Source organism: Balaenoptera musculus, chromosome 2 (assembly GCF_009873245.2).
Source record: "Balaenoptera musculus isolate JJ_BM4_2016_0621 chromosome 2, mBalMus1.pri.v3, whole genome shotgun sequence".
Taxonomy (NCBI): Eukaryota; Metazoa; Chordata; class Mammalia; order Artiodactyla; family Balaenopteridae; genus Balaenoptera; species Balaenoptera musculus.
The window spans coordinates 69013195-69036840 of record NC_045786.1 but is presented as its reverse complement, the minus strand read 5'-3'; the positions used below and the strand labels follow the sequence as shown (position 1 = coordinate 69036840).

At 35.1% G+C, this 23646-nt stretch overlaps 1 protein-coding gene across 2 annotated transcripts in view; it reads right to left on the bottom strand.

Moving 5' to 3' along the window:
• Positions 1–890: 890 nt before the first annotated feature.
• Positions 891–23646, bottom strand: part of CLPX (caseinolytic mitochondrial matrix peptidase chaperone subunit X) — a 36451-nt gene continuing 13695 nt past the window's right edge. Inside the window, exons 4-14 of one of the 2 annotated variants that reach the window (XM_036844468.1) lie at positions 21170–21324; positions 18827–18986; positions 17385–17426; positions 13543–13719; positions 13009–13173; positions 12087–12175; positions 10942–11106; positions 7483–7782; positions 5798–5890; positions 4420–4526; positions 891–2627 (exon numbers count right to left, since the gene is read on the bottom strand). In XM_036844468.1, coding sequence (XP_036700363.1) covers positions 2537–2627; positions 4420–4526; positions 5798–5890; positions 7483–7782; positions 10942–11106; positions 12087–12175; positions 13009–13173; positions 13543–13719; positions 17385–17426; positions 18827–18986; positions 21170–21324 — 1544 coding nt within the window. In that variant the 3' untranslated portion in view covers positions 891–2536. The remainder of the gene's footprint in view (positions 2628–4419; positions 4527–5797; positions 5891–7482; positions 7783–10941; positions 11107–12086; positions 12176–13008; positions 13174–13542; positions 13720–17384; positions 17427–18826; positions 18987–21169; positions 21325–23646) is intronic. The other variant, XM_036844469.1, reaches the window with a different exon arrangement.

Below are 23646 nucleotides of genomic sequence, written 5' to 3'. Positions count from 1 at the left end.
GTTATAGTTAACAAAACAGGCATGATCTTCATGCTAGTGGACTTAACGGTGTAGTTGGAAAGACAAGTGAAAAATAAGCTTGGGGGTTTGCTATAGAACAGGAAATACTAGACATTGTTTAGATGCTTCTGGGAATGTTTCAGAAGGAAGGAGACCAATAATGTAGTAGAGATACTAACAAAAGAACCAAAGGCCTTAAGAAATGAGAGGGGATGATGGGATCCCCTCATAATAACATGGAGTGACTGAGTTTTGATAAAAGCGATCCTTCAGCTGTAACTGGAGAGAAAGGTTGGGTGCTGAAGCAGATACATTTATAGATTTGATGGTGGGAAGATGAGTTCCATCTTTTGATGGTTTCTCAATGAAAGGCAAAGTCTTCAGTAAGATGGAGAGGGGAGAGAATACATTAAACGGTCATCTCAAAGGAGTAACATGAAGTCGTACTGGTTGCCTATTTCTCAACTCCTAAATCTCCCTAGTTGTTTCACATTTCTGAGATTTTAATTTTCATTATTCCTTTCTGGAAAATTCCTACTTGTTCTTCCAGATCCATCTGGGCTATCACCTTTTGTGCCACACCTGGCACCTACCTCACTTCCATTATTATAATGCACTGATGTTTGTATTTGCTTCCCCTACTAGACTAGTAAACTTCTTGGAAAGCTTGGTCTGTATGCCTAGTGTGGGGCCCATGCAGGATATTTAAGTAAGGATTTTCAATCAGTGTTTAACATAAACAGACTTTTTGTCTGTGGAATCTACAACTAGGAGAATTTATTAGAGGAATATGAATGTGTCAGGATTAACAGTCTCTAGAATAAAGCCACTCATGATATCTGTGTCCTTTTAAAAATGGCACTGCATTATGGACACACCGCAACAATGGCTTTCATTTAATCCTTTTGTTTTATTCAAATGCCAAAACAAGTTTCAAGATACAAATTGTAGTTATACTCAGTTGTGTTTAATTTAAAAACATCAATTATGCTTTAACTTTCAAAACCAAATGTAAGTTGTTGTGACTAAAATGTCTCCCAGTGCATTTCTGGAGGACTGCCTTTAATATATTTAGTAGCTACTCCAATTTTCACTCTACAAAAAGGAAAATGATGAGGCTGTAAGAAAAAGATAAGGAACAGTTATAATATGAAAGACTTCCTGAGAAGAACTTCAACCATTACTAGGGAGACCAAGAAAGATACCAGTTTCTGTTCTATACTCTAGCAACCAGGCTTAAATACTTTGCAAAAGTGCATTTCTGGTCCTACCCCAGCCATAAATAGATAATCTAACATCTCTTATTACATCACAGAAAACCCAATTTCATCAACAAGATGTAGAATTTGCTAATAGCTTAGGGTTCTTTTCCTAAGAAAATGGGGGTGGGGGCAGTAAGGGGAAAACTCAAGAGTTTATAAACTAAAAACTGAAAACAAATGTTTAAAGGTACTCTGATTTAAACAATTTCCAACAAGGCTGAACTGAACGAACAGTATAGGAACGTCTATCAATATAGTGGGAAAGAAAAAAGTTTAAAAGGTACCCAAATATTTTAATATTTATGGAATCAAATGAAATAATTTTCTCTGTTAAGTCCCCCAAATTTCCCCCACTGTTTAGTTTTCTTATATAATGAAAGTTAATAACTTATATTTTAGTATGAACACATTCCCTTCTGCTGATAGCATAGATTTTCTTTAATATTCTATGAAGCCAAAGAATTAGACAAATATCCAGCACCAGAAAACAACAAAAAACTAAGTACTTTAGGTAAATGTATTAGGATGTTTTATTTAGCTCAGCACATGGCTGTAATGCTACTTTTAGAATTAGGTGTAGGCTTTTTCTGAAGATTTAAGGCAGACTTCAATTCCATCTGCTCACTCATGGTACTAAAATGGACCAAAGATGGCAAATAAATCAGACAAGTCAGCAAGAGAATGGCCTTTTTTTATAGTCCAATGGGGAAGTTTAGTGTCATGCATTAGTGGATAAGACTAAGAATACAGCTAAACAAATCATCAAAATAAGGTTCTTCAGGGTACTTTTTCCATGAAATCTTTAACTACTTGGAAACTACCTGTTCCAATTTTTAAGATGAAAAAAATTATAATATTTTCAGGAAACAAACATGGGTAGAAAAGGCTAAACTAAAGAATGGCATCCCAATCTTCAATTTTAAAGAATTTATTTTCCCATTTATAGTTACATTATTGTAAAATCCACAGTTATTACAACACCTGCATTGCTTAAAAGAACTCCTAAGAATTTTTTTAAAGCATATTTTTAAAAAACCAAACCAAAATAATGTACATTTTGTCTCTGAACACTGTGTCATTAAAGTCCATGTAATGTCAGTCTGTATAAATCAATGTGATTACATTATATACATGATCTGATTTTTATCCTAAAAGCTTCTGACCATGTATGATATCCAAGAGAGATCCAATGCTTTTAATGTCAGACTGTAGAGACAGTTATGATCCTAAACAAAAGAAGGAAAACTTTATATACAGGACAGAAGTCTGACAGTTTAGCTGTTTGCAGCATCTGCTTGACGGGGCCATCCTTCTTCTTCAACTCCAGAGTCATACTCCTCTTCAGAGGATTCTTTCGTTGGAGCCCTGTAATGAAAAGCCATCAGTGTTTTTTGTTTTTTTAAATAAGAATTAGGGGTAAACACAACTTCTCAAAAAAATGAATAAAAAAAAATTAATCCACTTAGCTAGAAATGACACACAAAGAAGGAAAATATTAAGAGCACTTCTAATACTAAGATTCCTTAATGGTAAAATATGGGAAACATTTAGAGCACACAACTAAAAACTACAAGTAGTTTTCCCAAACAAATTTTTACTGAAATAAATCAACAACAAGGCTTCAACTGTGAAGGCCTTTCCTCCAGCAAAAAAGTAGAATCTATTATTTTAACGAAAATGCTTGACATTTAGCATGTCAATGATAAAGAAGTGGAAAGCTTCTGATCAAACCAATATGACTCAAATTAGTCAAAATTATGATCAGACCACCACAATTCCTTTATATATTAATATTAAACAATAAAAATGAGAGATTATATCTCTTTGAATAAGTAAAGGTTGTTCAAAACCAATCAACTGCCTCATAAGTTACCTTAGAAGATAAGCATAAAACATAACATACATTGTGACAGAAATCTAATTTTTATGTAGGTAACATTAATGTCAAGCACTGTTTAATAAATATTTATTGAATAAATTGGGGTCAGTAAACTACAGCCTGCAGGCCAAATAAAGCCCATCATTTGTTTTGTAAATATTTATCTGAACACAGACATGCTCATTCATTTATGGACTGTAGCTCTAGCGCTATGAGGCAGAGTAGCTGCAATACAGATTGTATGGCCCTGAAGTATTAATCTAGCCCTGTACAAGACAGTTTACTGACCCCTAGAATAGTTAAATAAAGCAGTGAAAGATATGTCAAATTTGTCAACTGATAAGATACAACTAAGAGAAAAATTATGTCGTCAAAGTTTTGGTCTTATGTGGGTCTTCCCTGGTGGTCCAGTGCTTAAGAATCCACTTTCCAATGCAGGGACACGGGTTCAATCCCTGGTCTGGGAACTAAGATTCCACATGCCGCGGGGCAACTAAACCCGTGCTCCACAACTACTGAGCCCACACACCACAACTAGAGAGCCCACACACTGCAACTACTGAGCCTGCGCGCCACAACCAGAGAGCCAGAGCCCACGGGACCACAACTAGAGAGAGGCCTGTGCGCTACAATGAAGAGCCCTTGCACCACAGTGAAAGATCCCACATGCCGCAACAAAGATCCCTCATGCCACAACTAAGACCCAACGCAGCCAAATAAATATTTTTTTAAAGTTTTGGTCTTATAAAAGACATGAAACAAGTAATTCATAAATTACAGAATTAGCAAAGTTCATTTAAGTCTTTTCATTTGGATTACTTGTATATCTTTTTTGATACTTCTTCCTTTAGGAGAAAAAAGTGGAGACTAATTTTTTTTTAATATTTATTTATTTATTTGGTTGCACCAGGTCTTAGTTGCGGTAGGTAGGTGGGCTCCTTGGTTGTGGCATGCGAACTCTTAGTTGCAGCATGCATGTGGGATCTAGTTCCCTGACCAGGGATCTAACCCGGGCCCCCTGCATTGGGAGCATGGAGTCATCCACTGCGCCACCAGGGAAGTCCCAAGTGGAGACTAATTTTGAAGATCAATTTTCAAGACTCAAAATACCATTTTATAAACCAAAATTAGAAAATTTTTTTACAGAAAACTTGAGATAACTGATTCCTTTTTGATTTATAAGGATTTTTATACAATCTTATGACAGACCAATAAACCCTAGCAATAAAGAGCCTATCTTAAGCTTTAGATCTGTTTTAGTTTGACAATACACTTTACCGGATGTATCCTGGTTCCTTCTTTCCTTCTACTACTTCTTTGTCAACCTCCACACATACAATATCAGAATTAGGGACTTCGAACATTGGTTCTAGTAACAGCTTTTCCTAAAGAGAAAAAAGTAATGAATTACATGGAAAACTGAGGTTACATATAAAATGCTTGTATTCTATAGGTTATCAATCAAATTCATCAACTCAACAAATATTATGGAGTCCCTGTTATACACCAGTAACTGAATGTTGAAAAGTCAATGTAAAAGCTTTCATATTCTTCATATTAAAACAGCTTCTAACTAAATTCAGAGAGAAGTCATTCTATAAGGGAAGGCTTTTTGTCTGTAGTTCTGCCTACTTAGGTCACCATGCACATACAAAAAGACTGTACCTTCATTTTGTATGTGATTCAGATGTTACTCAGAAGCATTCCTGACATACTCTATGACCAAAGGAGGTCAACTAGTAATCCTTAATTTGAAAACAATTTAATCCTAAATCATCTCTACCAAGCTATGACTTCAAACAGGCATTTGTCTCAAGTGCTGCAGTAGATCTAAAGTTATTTACTAAAGAAAACTAGTTTTGCCTATGAGTAGGGGCTGGATTATATTCCATCTTAAGGAAAATACTGGTTGAGTACATCAAATTTTCTAAAAATGTCAACTATATCACCTGTTCTTCTAGTTTACATGCTTATAAATCTGTCACAACACCTGAAGTCCAGGCCTTCATTAAAGAGTAAAATCTCAAATTGTGATGGATGTGTAGTTCTAATCAAAAAGTCCTACTGAGATGAGAGAAGTAATATTTAGCAGTGAAATCCTCAGAGAACAGAATATGTGCTTGCTTTGGGAACATGTAGGGAAATAGTAACCCACTGTACAGCCAGACCTGGGGGAGTAGGGGAGAGAACTCTAAGGAAGAGGGTGGGTGGTGACTCAAAGTAGGCTGGGTCTCTAGGATTTGTAACAAAATAAAAATAGTGAGTTCATAACATACTGAAGAATTTAGGGGTAAAATGCCACAGTATCTACAACTTAATTTCAAACAAAAAACAATGAGGATTTCAATGGTTCTGAGAAGGCACTCTGGAGCTTAAGTCAAAAGGCCTATGTAGAGTTTTCTGAAATTCTCCTTCCCATGATCCTGATTTCCTCTATTTCATTAATCATATTAACTGTATGTCCTTTGTTGCAAACACCTTGAAGTTCCTTTTTAGAAAAAAGAAAAATATAATATACTGTGACCAAAAAAAAAAAATCACAAAAAATATTAGACCAATTTTCTGGATGTATTTCCAGAGGATAACATCGAGGTTTAATATTCTCAAAATTCAGACCAAGAAATAATCTAGTTTCTGTAAATTTATGCCAACTTACCATTATGGACCGGAGGCCTCGTGCACCTGTTTTTCGTTCTAGTGCCAATCTGGCTATAGCTTTCAAAGCATCTTCAGTAACATTCAGTTCACACTACAAATATATTCAAAAGAAATAACTCAGATAATACTTGATGATATTTTCCTAATATAACCATGCAGTATTTGATCTACTAACTATTACTACCTACCACCATTACTGGTCTTTTTAGAACAAAAAGAGACTAATGCCCTGACTTTACAGGTAAAGAAATAAGTTCCAGAGAGTTAAGTACACTGATTAATACTCAGAAACACAGGGTCAGAATCTTTGTGTCTTGACTGACCCTATCCCCTTTCAGACTAAAGCATTTTTAGACTATAACTTAGTTGCTGGAAAATATTCATTTTAAAGAGTGTTACTAACCCTCTCATCCTATAGAACAAAGGTAAAACTTTAGACAAGTCTAAATTACCACAAATTCCAAAACTTATTGAGAAGTTAATATACCCTCCCAAAATCAAAATACTTTGGAACATCAGATTTTATAAAATCTTGGTATTAAACAACTTTTGTTTATTAATTTCTACATCCAGAAAATGTAAAATTTAAGTGAGGTAATTATCTCTCATGGTGCTTCAGAACCTTGCCTTCAAAAAGCACTTGTTTCTATGAATTAACCTATGGGAAGGTATCAGTATGAATCCCAAGTTTGTCCTTAGTCCCTGAAGAGGTTTTCTACATTAACGTGGATTTTCTAGGACTTTATTCAACATTTATTGAACCCCTGTGTGTTTATATATTAGAAACTGAGTGATGAATCAGATACCACCTTTGCCCTCAAGAAACTTAAGTGTATTGGGTGGTGACAAATTAGCAAAAGAGCATTTACAGCATAGTGTTTGCACATGGTGCTAAGAGAGCACCAAAGTGGGGGCATCTAAATAAGGCTAGAGGACCACTGAAGGATTTTTAAGGAGGGAAGTGAAATAATTAGCTTTGTGTTTATTCATTCAGTAAGTATTTATTAAGAACTTAATATCTATTTGTTGGACACTGTGTTCAATAATTTTAAAAAGATCCATCCTGGAAGTAAAGTGGGAGATGATAATATTTTGGTGGTGGTGGTCAGAGACAGACTCTAGATAGGGAGACCAATTAGGAAGTAAATGCATGGGTCAAGGTGAAGAATGATAAAGGAGACTGACTTGAGGTAGGGACAGTGGCAATGGAGAGAAGGAGACTGATATTTTGAGACACTAGGTTCAGAAAACCCAAACATTTGCTGTCTGATTAGACATATGGCTCCAGGTGTCTGGCTGCAGAGAAGTAGATGTGAGAGTTAACTTTAGAAAAAAGTATACCTAGTATGTCACAATGAAAGCATTTAGAATATCAAGGCTGAAAAGACAATCCTGTGTGCCTGGCTTGAGGGGTTAGGGGTAGGCTGCTAGCACAATTTCTCTCTATATATATCCTTGGGCTTTAAGCTACAATGTCGATTTTAATTAAGAAAAAAATAAAGCCAACTCTAAGTGTCTAATATGACACACGTGCCTTCCCTGATTCCTAGATCCATATTTAGTGAGGAATAGGCTGGTATTCCAGATAAGTATTGCTTTTTAATTTGTTAGGCTAACATATGTAGAGTTTCAATAGCAAAAAAACCCCATAAATTAAGTAAGTATAAAAAATAAAAATCTAACCTTATCCATGCTGAATAAGGCCTGGTACTGAGGAATAACAGCATTACGTGGCTCAGTTAGTATTTGTACAAGTGTTTTCTCATCTAGGCTATGCAAAGGAACTACCACAGGCAACCGTCCCACAAACTCAGGAATCATGCCAAATTCAATGAGATCTCTGGCTTCCACGTGACGTAATAAACGATCTTTTTCTTCAATGTCTTGGTGAGTATTTGATTCTCCACTTCGATTGGCAAGGTCTGCAGCAGCTGCAGCCCTTCTGCCTTTTCCCAGATTAGATGGTGTTCCAAATCCAAGATACTGCCAAAGAAAAGACAGGTATTATAAATAACAGAATGAAGCTGCATCGTGCTCAGCATTTTACATGCATATCTCATGCCATCTTCACAACAGAAAAAAGTATTATCATTTATATTTTACAATGAAGAAAAAAGGCTTAGAGAGGTTAAGTACCTTGACCAAAGCTCTCACTGCTGCTAGTGGTAAAAGCCAGGATCCAAACTCAGGCCTATCTGCCTTCAGAATTGAGAACCTAACCAACTCTCAAAGAATGAATTCTAGTAAAAGTAGGTAAGTAAGAACTGTGAAGGGAAGTCCCTTAGAACTCATATAATGATGTTGCAGGATTTTTCTGAGACCTCTAGACTAGTGTGGCTTCCAAAATGTGCAAGAACTGTGGAAACAGAGATAGTAATTATTCTGTAACCAAAGTCAGTTTTGTAATACTGTAAACAGGAGTAGTGCCTATGGAACAAGCAGACTTAAAACGAAATTATCCACAAGTGTCTTAAGTCATTGCTAAGCATTCTATTAAAATCGTGATTTGGGGTTGCATACTATGAGTTAGAATATTCTATGAGTTAGAACATCCTATGAGTTAGAATAATTTCGATTTTATAAAGAACATGTAAGGACATCAAACAAAAATGGTAACTTTGCTGCAAAAAGTTGTGTATCTAAGGTGTATGGATCTTGCTTTAGTCAATATAAAAGAACTATACTCCAGGCAACTGTCCGAAGTTTAATTTTGATATGTCATACAACTTTTGTCAAAAGAACAAGAGAAGTACATGATATATGAGAAAACACCTAAGTTAAAAATCCATTCCTGATACTCTAAGCTGTGTATGTGGACAGTTAGTGTTATCAGAAAGCAAAATACCTTTCATTCAATAATTTAAACATATATTAAGCATTTATTATATATACAATATAGGCATATATAGTAATAAATATATATACACATATTTATTATATATATGGATACACATTTATTAAGCATTAAGCATTATTATAAAACACTGAGGATACAAACCTGAAGACAGCCCTTATCCTAACCTAAAGGGACTTATTTACAGTGAGAACACATGAAGATATTAAAGCATCATAGGTGCAATGAAGGACAACTGTACAGGAAACTACAGCAGTGGAAAGAAAGAAAAGAGGAAATACTGGGGACGGAGGGTAGGAGGTGACCAAGAAAGTCTTCACAGAGGAATTGCCTAATCATTTAACAGACTGAGTCATAAAGAATGAACACATATTATCACCCAATACACTTCTGGATTTGTTTGAGCAAGAAATAAATGTTTATTGTGTTAAAAAAAATGAACACATATTTGCCAACTGGACTGAGGTGGGGAGGACATAAGCAAAGGCAATAGGAATAAAACTTAAGACTGCAAGCAGTTTCATATGGTTAGGAAAGAGGTAGAGGTAGAGGTATATTATTTATATGGTACTCCTGGCTTTCAATGAGGTTTGATAAAAACAGTAGCCAAATGGATGTGTTTAATCCTCTATAAAATCACTGTTGCAGACTCTCTTATGTCTCTGTCTTCTTTTCCTAAAAATCTATGTGACAGGGACTTCCCTGGTGGTCCAGTGGGTAAGACTCCACGCTCCCAATGGAGCGGGCCCGGGTTCAATCCCTGGTCGGGGAACTAGATCCCACATGCATGCAACTAAACATGCCACAACGAAGATCCTGCATGCTGCAACTAAGACCCGGCACAGCCAAAATAAATTAAAAAAAAAAAATCTAAGTGAAAAACTCTTTTTTAAATCTTTGTCTCTCATGAAGACATCATACCCTTCCCTCTTTCAGGCAATAAAAACTAGCTCACGATTTCCCCCTACTTTTCATTAAGAAGTTCAAAGCTAAACAGAGTGACTTAATTTCCACTAAGCTGAAATGACCTAAACCTTCCTTTTGTATGTTTCTGATCTCTTTACTAACAATACTTTTAATTGTTCTTTTCTAAATGTTTCTAGCTTCAAATTCTTTTTGGAAGTATGAATTATAAATAAATATAAGAACATGGTCCTTGCCTTTGGTTACAGAATTTTGAATATAAAGTTCTCTCTCTCTCTTCCCCACCCTCCCCCATCTGTCTCTCTCAAACACATGCATGTGTGTGCATGTGGGCGCACACACAAATAATTTCTTCTTTCTAATTTGTTAGGCTAATTTATACAGAATTTCAAAAGCAAGAAAAACATAAATTAACTAATATGAAAAATAAAAATCTAACCTTATTGAGGAATAACAACACTACCTGGCTCAGTATCTGTACAAGAGGTTTCTCATCTAGGGCATGCAAAGGAATTAACACAGGCAACCATTTATTAGCAGCGTTATTTTATTATTTTTTTTTACTACTACTAAACTACTGCATTAGTAGCTACTACTACTAAACTAAAAACTAAAGTAAACTACTAAACATGCAAGGCCAAGGAGACTTAAAGCAAACAATATAGCGAAGAGGTGATCTATGATACATTCATTTACGTAGAATATATTATATAAAAGGTATCATTTGTGGCTATTATGTAAAACACAAAAGCATGGAAAACAGGCATGTTTTCGGGCTTCTTGCCACTATGCCGACATTACATTTTATCATAATCAATCAATAAATAGGTACTGGGCATGAACTTTGAGGATATGAAAAAGTAAGTTCCAGTTAAAATCAAGGCTTACAAGAATGTTTAAGAAACATCTATAAAACTAGGTGGGATCACAACCCTTCCTCCAACCTCCAAACTGCTTTCCTCCATTTGTGAATGTCAGCAGTGATCTATGTAGACACTATGGGCAGGAGCAATGGAGACAAGCTCTTTATTGGGCTCCAGTGAATTGGGCAAGAGAAATGAGTAGAATTTTTATTGATACAGCAGCTACCTCAAGTAATAAAAAACTCCTTAGATGAAATATAAAACTGAAATCATCAAGTTATACTTTAAAAATGCTCATATATAGATGATATTTAGAAATCTTCCAAACTACTACTCTGAAATTTTAAAAATAACTAGGCATATATTTCTGGTATACTCTAAGAAAACCTAACTCATAAAAATCCACAACTGGCAGATGGCAGATATGAGATTAGAAACTGAGGGTCCATCCTCTAACTTCAAATGTGCTCTCTCTCCTAGTAATCACTCAGAAAAACTTACCTTTTCATTTTTTCTCCTGCTGATGATTCTGTCCAAACCATTGAAAGCACCAGATGCAACAAACAGGATGTTTGTTGTATCAACTTGTACCGTTTCTCCACGTAGCTTACGAGAATTCTTTTCTGGAACATTGACTATTGTGCCTTCTAGTAGTTTTAATAAGCCCTAAATAAAGAATAAATGATTTATGGCATCATCATATAAGCGTATTATTTATTATACTTTAGGTAATGGGATTCAATGGGGAAAATAATATGTGGTTATGGTCAATGAGCATAACTGAAGAAAACTCCCACATTTCTATAACTAACATGAAAATCTAATATACTATCACATTAATTATTCATAAATTTCTTTGGAATAGTTATAGGACTCCTGATGCATTCAGGAAACAGTCAACCCAAGAGGTTGTTTTTGATGGTAAAGACATAGTTCTGACATAAAGATAGAATTATGGCTCTCTAAGATGTTATCCAACCATGGTGGGAACATTCAAAATTTGAAAATATTTGAAGATTTGTCTTTCATGCAAATTAAAATTCTATTCTACTCCTAGTGTTAAACTTTGAGAATACCTATATTTTGAGATTCCTTTATAAAAAATATCATCCAGCACATTTTATAAGTGTGACTGTACCTGTCTATGTCTTGGTCAAAAAAACAAAAGCAATTTTCCTTACCCTGTAGGTTATGTCATAATTAGTTACCAGTAAAAGGTCAAGTTGCCCAATAGATCATTATGACTTTAAGTATGACTCTATAAGGCACAAAACTCTATTTTATCTTCTAATTAAGTGAAAAGAATAAGATACATGTACATAGTTCATTTATGTCTAGTTAGAACCAGAACTTTCTTCAAGAGTCCTCTAGAAATGTTTAACTAGGCCTTTGTGTAATAAAACCAACAAAAATTAAATTTCATTTATTTCTTTAAAATATTTTTAATTTCCTAACAAAGGTAATTTGGTATTTAAAATCGCCAACAGCTTTCTCTTAGGACCTGAACTAAATGGTATGTGGAGTTTGGAGTAGGAGAAATAAACAAAACAGAATCTAATTGAATGTGAAACCAAACGTACAATATTTGGGAGGTTGATGTATTCCCTTCCTTTTAGTGGGCTTGAACAAAATATTCAACTGCTTACTTGCTGAACGCCTTCTCCACCTACATCCCGTAACTGATGAATGCCTGGCACACTGCCAATCTTATCTACTTCATCCAGAAAGACAATTCCTATAATTTAAGGAGGATTCTATTTATAATATGAAAAAGATATACACAAGATAACTCAGCTTTAAACAACTAGGTAGCTAGAGAGCAAGGTTATTTAATCTTTAACACTTAACATATACAATGGCTTAATACTATAAAAATACACTGCTAGCTTTCCCACTCATCATTTTGTGCAAACGTTTTATAATTTATTCTATAGAATATCACTTGGGTATGATAACCAATTCTCTATGACAATAGTTATCTACCCCACTAATGTTTTCAGGTTCTTTATTCTAAGAAGCTGAGATAGAGGTATAGTGTGAAAGCAGAAGGTGGATACAGGGCTGGTATTAGCAAAATTTTAGCTTACTTTCTTCCCATCTATATTCTTGTCTTAAAGGAATTTGGACAGAAAGCTGTCAAGCTCTTCATGTAAACAAGGACAGACGATAGACAGAGAAAAGAGAAATGCAGCATCTATGACATCTCCTAAGTCAATAGCCTAATTTGTTTCTGTATACATCTTGCACTCTCCTGCACTTGTCCTTATCCCCTCCCTTACCCCACCCCAGCATTACGAGTCTAGAGGAAAGTCAGAACAGGAAAAACAATGATAGTATTAAAGATCTAATGGAATAGTAATTTAGCCTGTTTTCACCCTAGTAGCCATATTATAACATTAAGGCAAAGCAAACTTTGTGGCCCTTAGTATGCTAGAAAATGTTTAACATAGCTACTTTTATATAATTATAGAATTTTACTCCTTGACTCAAAATAAAAATTATATTCTCTTGCTATTAGACTGCTTTCCCAACAGACTATATCTGGGGACAAACTACACTGAAACATACCTTGTTGTGCTTTTTCTACATTATAATTGGCATCTTGGAGCAATTTGGCAATCACAGATTCAATATCTTCACCTACATATCCAGCCTGAGTCAAAGTCGTACAGTCACAGATAGCAAAAGGGACATCAAGGCATTTAGCTAGGGTTTGTGCCAGAAGAGTTTTACCTACAAATAGAAACAGTAACTAAAAATTTACTAAAAATATGTTGTCATACAATTTCTCTACAAAAATGCAATACAAATTAAATGTGAAGAATGTATAATAAGAAAAATTAGTGTTACATCTTTTCTCTACTATTACTCAGATATAATGGTATGCTATTTTCATTATTCCTGTTAAGATATTAGGGACTGGCCTAAAGGGCAATACCAACACCTCAAATTCAGTTCTAAGCCCTGTATAACTACCATAAGATTGGCCTTAGATTTTCTTCTTAAGAGTGAGAATCCCCCAGTCATAAGACACAGGTTACAGAATCATTTATATTCTATTTTTTTTTTAAATGAGTAGTGATTTTTCAGTAAGTTATTTACCTGACCCAGTTGGTCCAAGCAGCAAAATATTACTCTTTTCAAGTTTTATGTCATCATGGGAAGAATCCAATACTTCACCTCCTCGTTTTTCCTGAGGTATTTGTTGGTTTACTTGTTGCTGCATTGATGCTCCTAAAGCATTACCATGTGGACTAATTCCAGCAATCTGAAGCAACTCTGAAAAAATGCCAAAGGAATTATTAGAGCTTCATTTGATTTTACTTGAAAAAATGCCCAATAAAACCCTACATCTAAAACCAATCACCTATTTAGAAAAAATTTAAATATTCTAACATTTTGCCTTACCTATAAAGGAAGAAAACCTCAAATTATCTAATGACAAATGTACAATACACAATGATTATTCAGGGAACCTCAAGCAAAGGAAATGGATTATTTTTACCTTCCTTATTTATATAAACTTGTATGAAGACTATACTTTTACTGAAAAGAAGGCAGTATAATAGGAGAACAGTGCTAGGAGTCAGAAAGCTTTAGCTTTGGTCCTTTATTTGCCTCTAAATAGCTATATGATCTTGAGCAAGTCATATGTACACTTTATGTTTCTATGCCTGTGTTTAAGAACAAAACACAAGGGCTTCCCTGGTGGCGCAGTGGTTAAGGATTCGCCTGCCAGTGCAGGGAACACGGGTTCGAGCCCTGGTCTGGGAAGATCCCACATGCCGCGGAGCAACTAAGCCCGTGAGCCACAACTACTGAGCCCACATGCCACAACTACTGAAGCCTGCATGCCTAGAGCCCATGCTCCGCAACAAGAGAAGCCACCGCAATGAGGAGCCCACGCACCACAACGAAGAGTAGCTCCCGCTTGCCGCAACTAGAGAAAGCCTGCGTGCAGCAACAAAGACCCAACACAGCCAATAAAAAAAAAAAAAAAAGAACAAAACACAATTGATTTGGAGGCACTTTGAAAGATAAACAAAGGTATATTATTTTTTTCAGTACAAATGAAAATAAGCAGGGCTGTAGAGAAAGGGAAAAACACTGAACTGAGAAATAGGAAACTTGGGTTCTAGTCTCGGTTCTATTGTAGGAGCATGGCAAGTCACTTAGCTTTACTGGGCCTGCTTCCTTAGTGAAAATACTGAGACATATGACCTTTAAACAGTCTCTTCCACATTTAAAAATGATCCTGTGAGTCTACAAGAGAAACCAACTATGGTAAGATTCATTATCCCTGGCCCTATCTGAATTCCTGATTTTACAGGATCTCAACTGGATCACTGCAGTTCCTTTATTAGAGACATAATCTTAACTATATGAGAATCATACTGTTGGCGAACTAACAGTTTATCAGCTGGAACCCTTAAAAAAAATCTTATTCTCACTCTCTCTTGGCTGAAGGAAAGAATCCCAATACTCTTTTCAATTAGCCAGATTTGTAAATATCCATATTGCTCCTGGCTCTCAGCAGTTAAGGTATCTGTGCTCATATCATACTTGTTTATATTTTCTGGATTTATTTTTAGGTTGTTTCTAAGAATATCAGTATCTTCCAATGCTTTATTATTTTAATCAAAACAACAGACAGATGTTCAGCAGACATATTATTATAGTCCTACTCTATCTGGCTGTCACTTTGAAACTATCTTTGGGTCACACCCTTTGGTAAAGGGTTATTCTAGTCATCAAAAATAATAGGCATTCAATAAACATTTGAATTTAATTATACTGTGCTCCATTTGACGGTTAATGATCAGCGAATAAATCACAATGCTATGTCTCAGTACAATTCACATCAGGCAAAAAAAATGCAGTCTTCTATATTAGTTCAGTTAGATAGTTGTCCCTACTAAACAAAAAAAAAAAGAAAAGTTTTTTTTTTATTTCAGCAAAATCTAGTTAGGAATTGTGACAATATAAGAAGGTGCTTGGCTGAAAAGTAGGTCTGCCCAATGAGGAAAAGATGATTTAGGTAATTTGGACAAAATTGCAAGAAGCATATTGACTACAGTGAAATCATATGACACGTGTATTTAACTTACTCTATGATTTAAGCTTTTTTAAAAAAGGAATAATTTAAATAGTACAGAACAAATGATGTTTGTCTTTCCATTTATGAAAATATGCCCCAGGGTAAACTTGAGATAACTCTCCTGTTCTTTCAGTTAAGTCTCTGTTCTTGCATATCTCTCACTACATAGGCAGCTCTCTATAATAAGGACTATGAGCAAGCAGGCTAGAATAGTTAGTTGTGTGCCACTCATCAGCTATATGGCCCTAGGCAAACTACTTAAAATTTCTGTGCTTCAATTTTCTTATATGTAAAATGGTAGTGGAAGTAATAGTTTCTGTCTCATAGGTTTGGGGAAGATTAATGAGTATATACATGTAAAACACTTAAAACAGTGCCTGGCAGATAGTTTTATATGTGCTTTGGAAGAATTTACTATTAGTATTACCGTTTTCTTGTGTTTAAGTATTTGTATAACATAGCCCTTATATGCAAGCCAACTATTTCATTTCGTGCTTAACTTCAGAAAAACTTTATGTTCCAATGATGGAGGAAAAAAGCATCAATCTTAACATGTTAAAAAGACATATGTTGGTCTCTAATATGTGATTTCCAAAGGAACATCCAAGAATATTTTAATTATATATGACTTTGGCCTAATGCCCTAACTTTAAAAACTAATGCCCCACATAGGAGAAGACTAAACTATACATGAAAGTAAATTCTATATAAGCTCTCAAAATATTAATTTCCAAGTCAATCAGTATATGTAATTACAAATTATTTTGCCTAAGTTCTTAAATACTGTTACTTGTTAACATTTATATTATATTAAATCACTACATACATTTTTTAAAAATCACTACACATATATTTTTTCAAAATACTCACTACAGACTTTTCTTTAATAATTCATAGTAGCTTCATCAGCCACCTGCCCAAATTTACGAATATATATTGATAGCATATTTTATTACATTTAATAAATCTCATGCCAGAGTTGGTAAACTAGTTATATTCTCATAGCTCATCCTGAATATATAGTACACTTCAAATAGCAGATGTATAATACTGTTTGGTTCAAAGGCAAATGTAAAATTATCAAACTTTTAAGTGAAAAATGTTCATACTGGCTTATCTATTGTTTTTTGTCTTTTGTGACAACATGAATCTTTTTATAATAACTTTGGAACCTTCTCCCTCTGTATGGCAGCTATATCCACCTCCAAAGAATGGGTTCAAGACATCAGAATGGCCACTATCTTTGGTGTATCAGGTCCTTCCACACCCTCCATCAGACCATCTGATGATTATAGGGGCAGTCTAGGGCTCGCAACAATGAGTTGGTGCTTATGTATAATTAGCAAGTCTACACTAAGTTTCATAAACACCAAAAAATAAACAGTGTGGTTTCTGGCAAAGAGTAGCTGGAAGATAATCTGCCTCCCCTAAAATTTGTCACTTACAGGCAGACCAACTCTAATTGTATGGTTTTTTTAAAAAAAGGATATAATATTCAAGCTACAGATTTTTAAAAATACAACTTCTGTTAATATGCAGATCTAGAGGAACTGCATATAGTACTTTTTATTTCTCTACATTATGCTTTAAGAAATATCACAACAGAAAAGATAAGATCAAATATCTAAAATAACCCAACATCTACAAACTACACAAATTAGCTATGAAACTGTTCCAAAGTTATATATACCATGTATAACAAACAGGCTTAGATAATATACAATATCTTTCTTAGTAATACACAAGCAAATACATGTCTACCATTACTACTGCTGACAAACTTCACTGAGGTAAATCTCAAAAGGAAGAATGATTACAGAGGAGGACCTGAAGAGAGGTCACTTACTTGTAAATCTGTACTCATCCTCCCGTCTTCTTATTTCTAACTCTAAGAAAGAGGATGAAAATGGCAATGTGAAAATATTATATATTTGCTTAATTTAGGGGAACAAACAAGGAGTATTCCACTTCTTGCCCTCTTCCAAATATATTTAAAGAATATGTTCATTAACGTCCTTTCAGCTTTTCACATTATGAAAGAATTTATATGCTACCTCCTTTCTATATTAAAAAAACCCCAAAGATGCTTAATGATGGCAGTCCAGTTGCTAATATTCACATTTGTCAAATACAAAGCTGCTATCTATTTTAAGAAAAGAGTAGTAATAATTTAGGTCTTTAATAAGAGTTTAAATCCCTCATACTATAAATACCATGTAACCATTTGCTTTTCCAGCACCTAGAAGAGCTTAACTATTAATTTGTTGACTGAAGGAATCAGAAAAAATCATTTTGCTCCATGACTAAACAACGCGATTTGGACCTTATAAAAATGAAGGTTCCAAGTCTTTCAATAGTTACTATGATTTATACTTTTAGTAACTGATCCTACTACATGACTATTTTGCAGTAAGCTCAACCAGTGAACAAGTGTCTTCATTAAGCCAATCAGTTATATATTTAGTAGCTACTAAAAATAATTTAATACTTAAAGTATTTAGCAGAACTCCCTAAAATTGTAAAATGATGACTAAAAGAATGTAAAATGATACACTGTAGGACGAGTCAGAAATTACAGCTCCCTGGCCAAAAAAAAAACCACACACACAAAAAAAACCCTTAAAATATTTACACTGTACTCTATTCATAGTTTTTTAAATAAAATCATTCTATTAATATCACACACAATATTGTCCACAGTAAGTTGACATTACACAGTATATTGGTACATTAGAATCTATCATTAATAGGAATTATATTTTGAATCACTTAAAAATTTGTCCTGAACCTTGCACTATGTAGCTGGGGACTAAAAGGAAAGAGTGCTGAAAATGTTCTGTAAGCTTTATCATCTCCATATATCTCTGACTTAGGCAAATGAAATTCTGTATCCTGAACCCAAAAGAGAAGAACTCAAGAGTCACACAGAGAGCACTGCAATGATCCAGTCATGGGGAACTAGTTGTGGTCAAGTCTACAATTCAAAAATGATGTCTCAATCTGTATACCAGAACCCATGTACATATAACTGAAAACAAAAGTTTTAAGAAATAATACTTAAGTTGTTAACGTACTCTGGTATTTTCTACTCACACTTATTAACTCTTTTGTAAATGCTGTTGGCAATGTACTGAAATGATTTCATGAACCACTAATGGGAAGTGATCTGTATTTTGAAAAATGCTGTAGTGTACTAAAAGTATTTTAAGACAAAAGCAAAGAGTTCCAAATAAGGATTACCTCTAAAGCACAGTAATCTCTATTTTGGTCAATTATGAAAACACTAACCTCTAGGAGTTAATGATGTCTGCTTCTCAACTTCTGCTTGCTGTCTCACATTAGCTGGGATATTGTTATATATTCTCTTATAATGATTGTATACAGCAACTGAAAGCACCTTCTTGGCAAATGACTGGCCAACAACGTACTTGTCGAGGTAGTTATAAATCTGAAAAATGATTAGAGATGAACAATTTACTATGAGCTATCACAAAATATGCACATTAAAGTTACATACTGAGCACACTTTTTTTTTTTGGCTGCACCGTGCAGCACACGGAACTTCCCCTACCAGAGATTGAACCTGTGCCCCCTGCAGTGGAAGCATGGAGTCTTAACCACTGGACCACCGGGAAAGTCCTATACTGAGTACATTTACTTACAGTTTTAAATTTGAACAAAGATTCTCATCCAAAACAAAATGCCACAACTTCCCTGGTGGCGCAATGGTTAAGAATCTGCCTACCAATGCAGGGGACATGGGTTCAATGCCTGGTCCGGGAAGATCCCACATGCCATGGAGCAACTAAGCCCGTGCACCACAACTACTGAAGCCCGCGCGCCCTAGAGCCTGCGTTCCGCAACTACTGAGCCCACGCGCTGCAATTACTGAAGCCCGCGCGCCTAGAGCTCATGCTCCGCAACAAGAGAAGCCACCACAAATGAGAAGCCCCTGCACCGCAGTGAAGAGTAGCCCCTGCTCGCCACAACTAGAGAGAGCCCACGCACAGCAACGAAGACCCAACACGGCCATAAATAAATAAATAAATGAACGAATGAATGAATGTTTGCTCCCTTTAGGTTTAAAAACAAAACAAAACAAAACAAAAAATGCAAAGGGCATGACACATTATGTAGCAATGATTCAGAGGCCCCAAACTTTAAAGGAACAAAACACAATTCTTTTGTTCTCTAGCTTAACAAAGTATCCCTGTACTCCTCTAGTGCTATGCCGGTTTCTATTCTATAAACGATGTCACCGATCCTAATTTTTGAAAGTTAATATTAAAGTCAATTAGAATACCTACACTTGCCACCATGGGTCTGAAGCTATCATCATTAATGTAAATCATTTTAAAAAATCCTTTTTACACATCTCTCAATAATATGAATAATATTCTTCACAAAGACAACATATTATAAAACTAACCTTTTCAAAATAAGCATTATATAATCAAAGACCATTATACCACCAGTATCAATGTGTTTTAATGCTCATAAACATTTAGCTTCTTCTTAGATATTAACTTTAAAGCTATGCTTTTATCTAAATGGCAATCTAAAAGCCTTATTCTTGGTAGAAACTAAAGCTCTAGATGAAACTTGGATACTGCCAACAGCTTAGCACCTGGGATAAATTATTTCAGCTTTCAGAAACAGAAATCAACTGTTAATATTCACTAACTCCTGAAAATAGTTATTTTCTAGAACTTTATTCTCTAGAACTTTGACTCAGATGTCTGAAGTCTACACAAATTAGTGGGGAACATAAAGCTTAACAGCTATATTTTCCATTACTTCATTTATTTTTACATGACAAATTCTATAGTCGTTGACCATATGTATTTTATTACGGTTTTTAAAAATCATCATTCCTCACAAATTATACCCATGATTTATTAAACCTGCCATAGCACATTTGCAGAGACAAATGCACTGGTACCTAAACAGCAGAAGAAAGCTAAACCGAAGCAGAGGGTGACAAATAATGTAAGTGTGCAAACATCTGAGATATGGCCAGAACAGAGGGCACACAGCCCAGAGCAGGGCTCCTCCTTCTCAGAAAGTGTACGCCAAGTACCCAATGAAGCTGGTGGTACACTCTGCTGTGTTTCACATGGCCAAATCACAATCCATCTGAGACTCCTAGGAAGAGCCCACACCACAAAAGTCACAGTGCTATACAGGAGAGCCCTGGCACATTGGTCAGGAAAAAATTACTTGCTTCCATTGTTAGCCTGAGGCTGTTTTACCATAAAGTAGATTAACTTAAGGGGGAAAAATTGCAGGCTGGTGTTATTCAGGGGCCCAAACTAACAAAAATAAATCCCCAGCTGCTCTATTTTAAGGATATCATTTTAGATTAACTCAGCATTAACACTACTTTAATAATCATCAACTATATTTCATTGCTATGAATACAGTGATCATGACATGGGAAAACAGCAATGGATTCCATACCTAAATTTCAAGTATCAAATATCAGTAACAATTTAGCCAGATATAGTCCGTATTAAGAACTTATAACACTTGTTTAGATACTAGTATTAAGATTCAATATAAACTGGAGGGAGGGGAGCAATGAAATGTTTTCAAAATAAAGTGCTTATAAGACTGAACTAAGACCTATACCTTTTTGGGGGGAGGAGGCGGTTTCTGTTGGAATGCCAATTTTACAGCTTCTGCTGCTGATTCAGGTTCTTTAATTATGCTTTTCTTTGAGTCTGCTTCTGACAGCACAACAAAAAAATGATGACATTTTTCACACTTCACAAAGCGGGTGGATGCTGTAAAAGGACAGAGAAAAATAATTCAAATAGTGTTTAACCTTAAAGACTCATTGAAATTGAAACCTATGTACTTGACAAAAATGCTTGTAGTTCACTCCACTAGCCACAACAAACAGCCTCGTTTATACCTAAAATAGATGATAAAGATGAGTTCAGTAAACTACACTTTGTTCATTTTAACTAGGTTCTTTCATTTTGTGATAGACTGCATCTAGAGAAAAGAGCAGTTGAAATTCTTTCGACTTCTCCATTCGCTGAAGTTTTTTTTTTTGGCCGCACCACACTGCTTGCAGGATTTTAGTTCCCCAACCAAGGATTGAACCCGGGCCCTCGGCAGTCAAAGCGGGGAGTCAGGGACTTCCCTGGTGGTGTAGTGGTTAAGAATCCACCTGCCAATGTAGGGGACACGGGTTCGATCCCTGGTCCGGGAAGATTCCACATGCTGCGGAGCAATTAAGCCTGTGTGCCACAACTACTGAGCCTGCACTCTAGAGCCTGCAAGCCACAACTACTGAGCCCACACACCACAACTACTGAAGGCCGCGCACCTACAGCCCGTGCTCCGCAACAAGAGAAGCCACCGCAATGAGAAGCCTGCACACCGCAACGAAGAGTAGCCCCCGCTCGCATGGTAGAGAATCCCATACAGACTATTAACAGATACAGAGCAAAAGGTACATAGGAATTAGTTACACGTTGGTAGGTCTAGGTAATACATTTTTGTGTTACCTTTGTGTAACCTAACTAGATAGGTAAAAAGAATTTTTAAAACCATGGGAATCTCTGTTCTTTGGGAATATTATAACTACCTATCCATACATTACAAGAAAAACTGCGCTGGCAAGCACACCTCAATCTTCACAAAATAATCTAAATTTTAAAAAAATAGACGATTCTGCATTTTAAAAATAAATTTAATTATTAATTCAGCCAATTTAATTCTTATGTGTCTGTTCTTAAACACAAGGCCAAACAAAAATACATTCTGGATAAATTCTAGCCACAAATTTTAAACTAGATTAGGGGTCATTTGTGTATTCCATTTATCAATCATCTAGTAAGTGCTTCCCTAAAGAAAAAGATCAAGCTATTCCAAGTACCTTTGATTAACACAAGCCCAAACACATTATCACCATCTCCCATCAGTGGGAAAGACAGTGGCTTTATTTTAGGATAAGGCACCAGTAAACAGGGGAAGGATTAAAGGGCAGAGAAGCCTCTAATCTAGTTCAGGCTGTGTGACAGAAAAATCTGGCCTCAGAACACAAGAACAAAATATTTCTCTGAAGAAATTAGGTGAAAGGGAAAGAGAAACACTGACAAATAACATTCCTCTCTGCTTACTGTTTGAAGGGTTGCTTAAATTCTACCTGAATACTTGCAATACAGTTTTACACTGAAACATGTTCAACATATACCCAAGTTCAAGGATTTAATTTTATTTATCAAAATGCTGTTTCAGAAAAACAAACAAATAAACAAGAATTGCAATGCATATTTTTTACTCCTAAAAACAAGGGGCAAGATCTGATTTTGTTAAATTATCAGGGGATAAATAAACCTCCTTCCTTTAAATGATGACTACAGGTATCCTATATTCCTTTATAAACAGAATACTGATTCCAGTAAACATGCTTGTATAATATACCCACGACAGAAGAAAGACTACCTTAGTAAAACCTTTTTCAGGATATTTGTTTAAATGAAAGTTCTTCATGATTTTGAAAAAGTTTCAGGGTCAAACATAAAATCTCCAAACCACTGCAGGAAAGTTTATTCTTAACCTATGAGAAACGTAATTACAGTAAGCCTTCAAAAAGTATTATATACATAAAAATAAAAACTAAAGGCTCTACCCAAAAGCAAAACATGCACTATGACTCTGTTTAAATGAAGTACAAGAACAGGCAAAACCAATCTCTAGTGATGGAGGTCAAGGTAGTAGTTGCCTTGGGGGAAGAGAGGTTAGTGACTAGGAAAGAACAAGAGGGAGCCTTCTGGGGTGTGGGAATATTTGATATGTAAATCCATCAAACTGTACATTTAGAATCCATGCACTTTCTTTCCTTTTCTGTAAAGAAATTATATCTCAATTTTCCCTTAAGTTAAAATAAAAAAGAAATATAGACCAAAAAACAAAAAAAACAACTAAAAGCTCTACCTTAAATAAAAGTAGGGATGCTATTCATGTTTGACAAGTTATTTTTTAAATGGGCAAGAAAAAATTAAATAATATATATCATTATAATCAAGAATCTTAGATATTATTTCAATTTCTGATGATTTTCTATACATTCATAATGGTATCTATAAAAATGT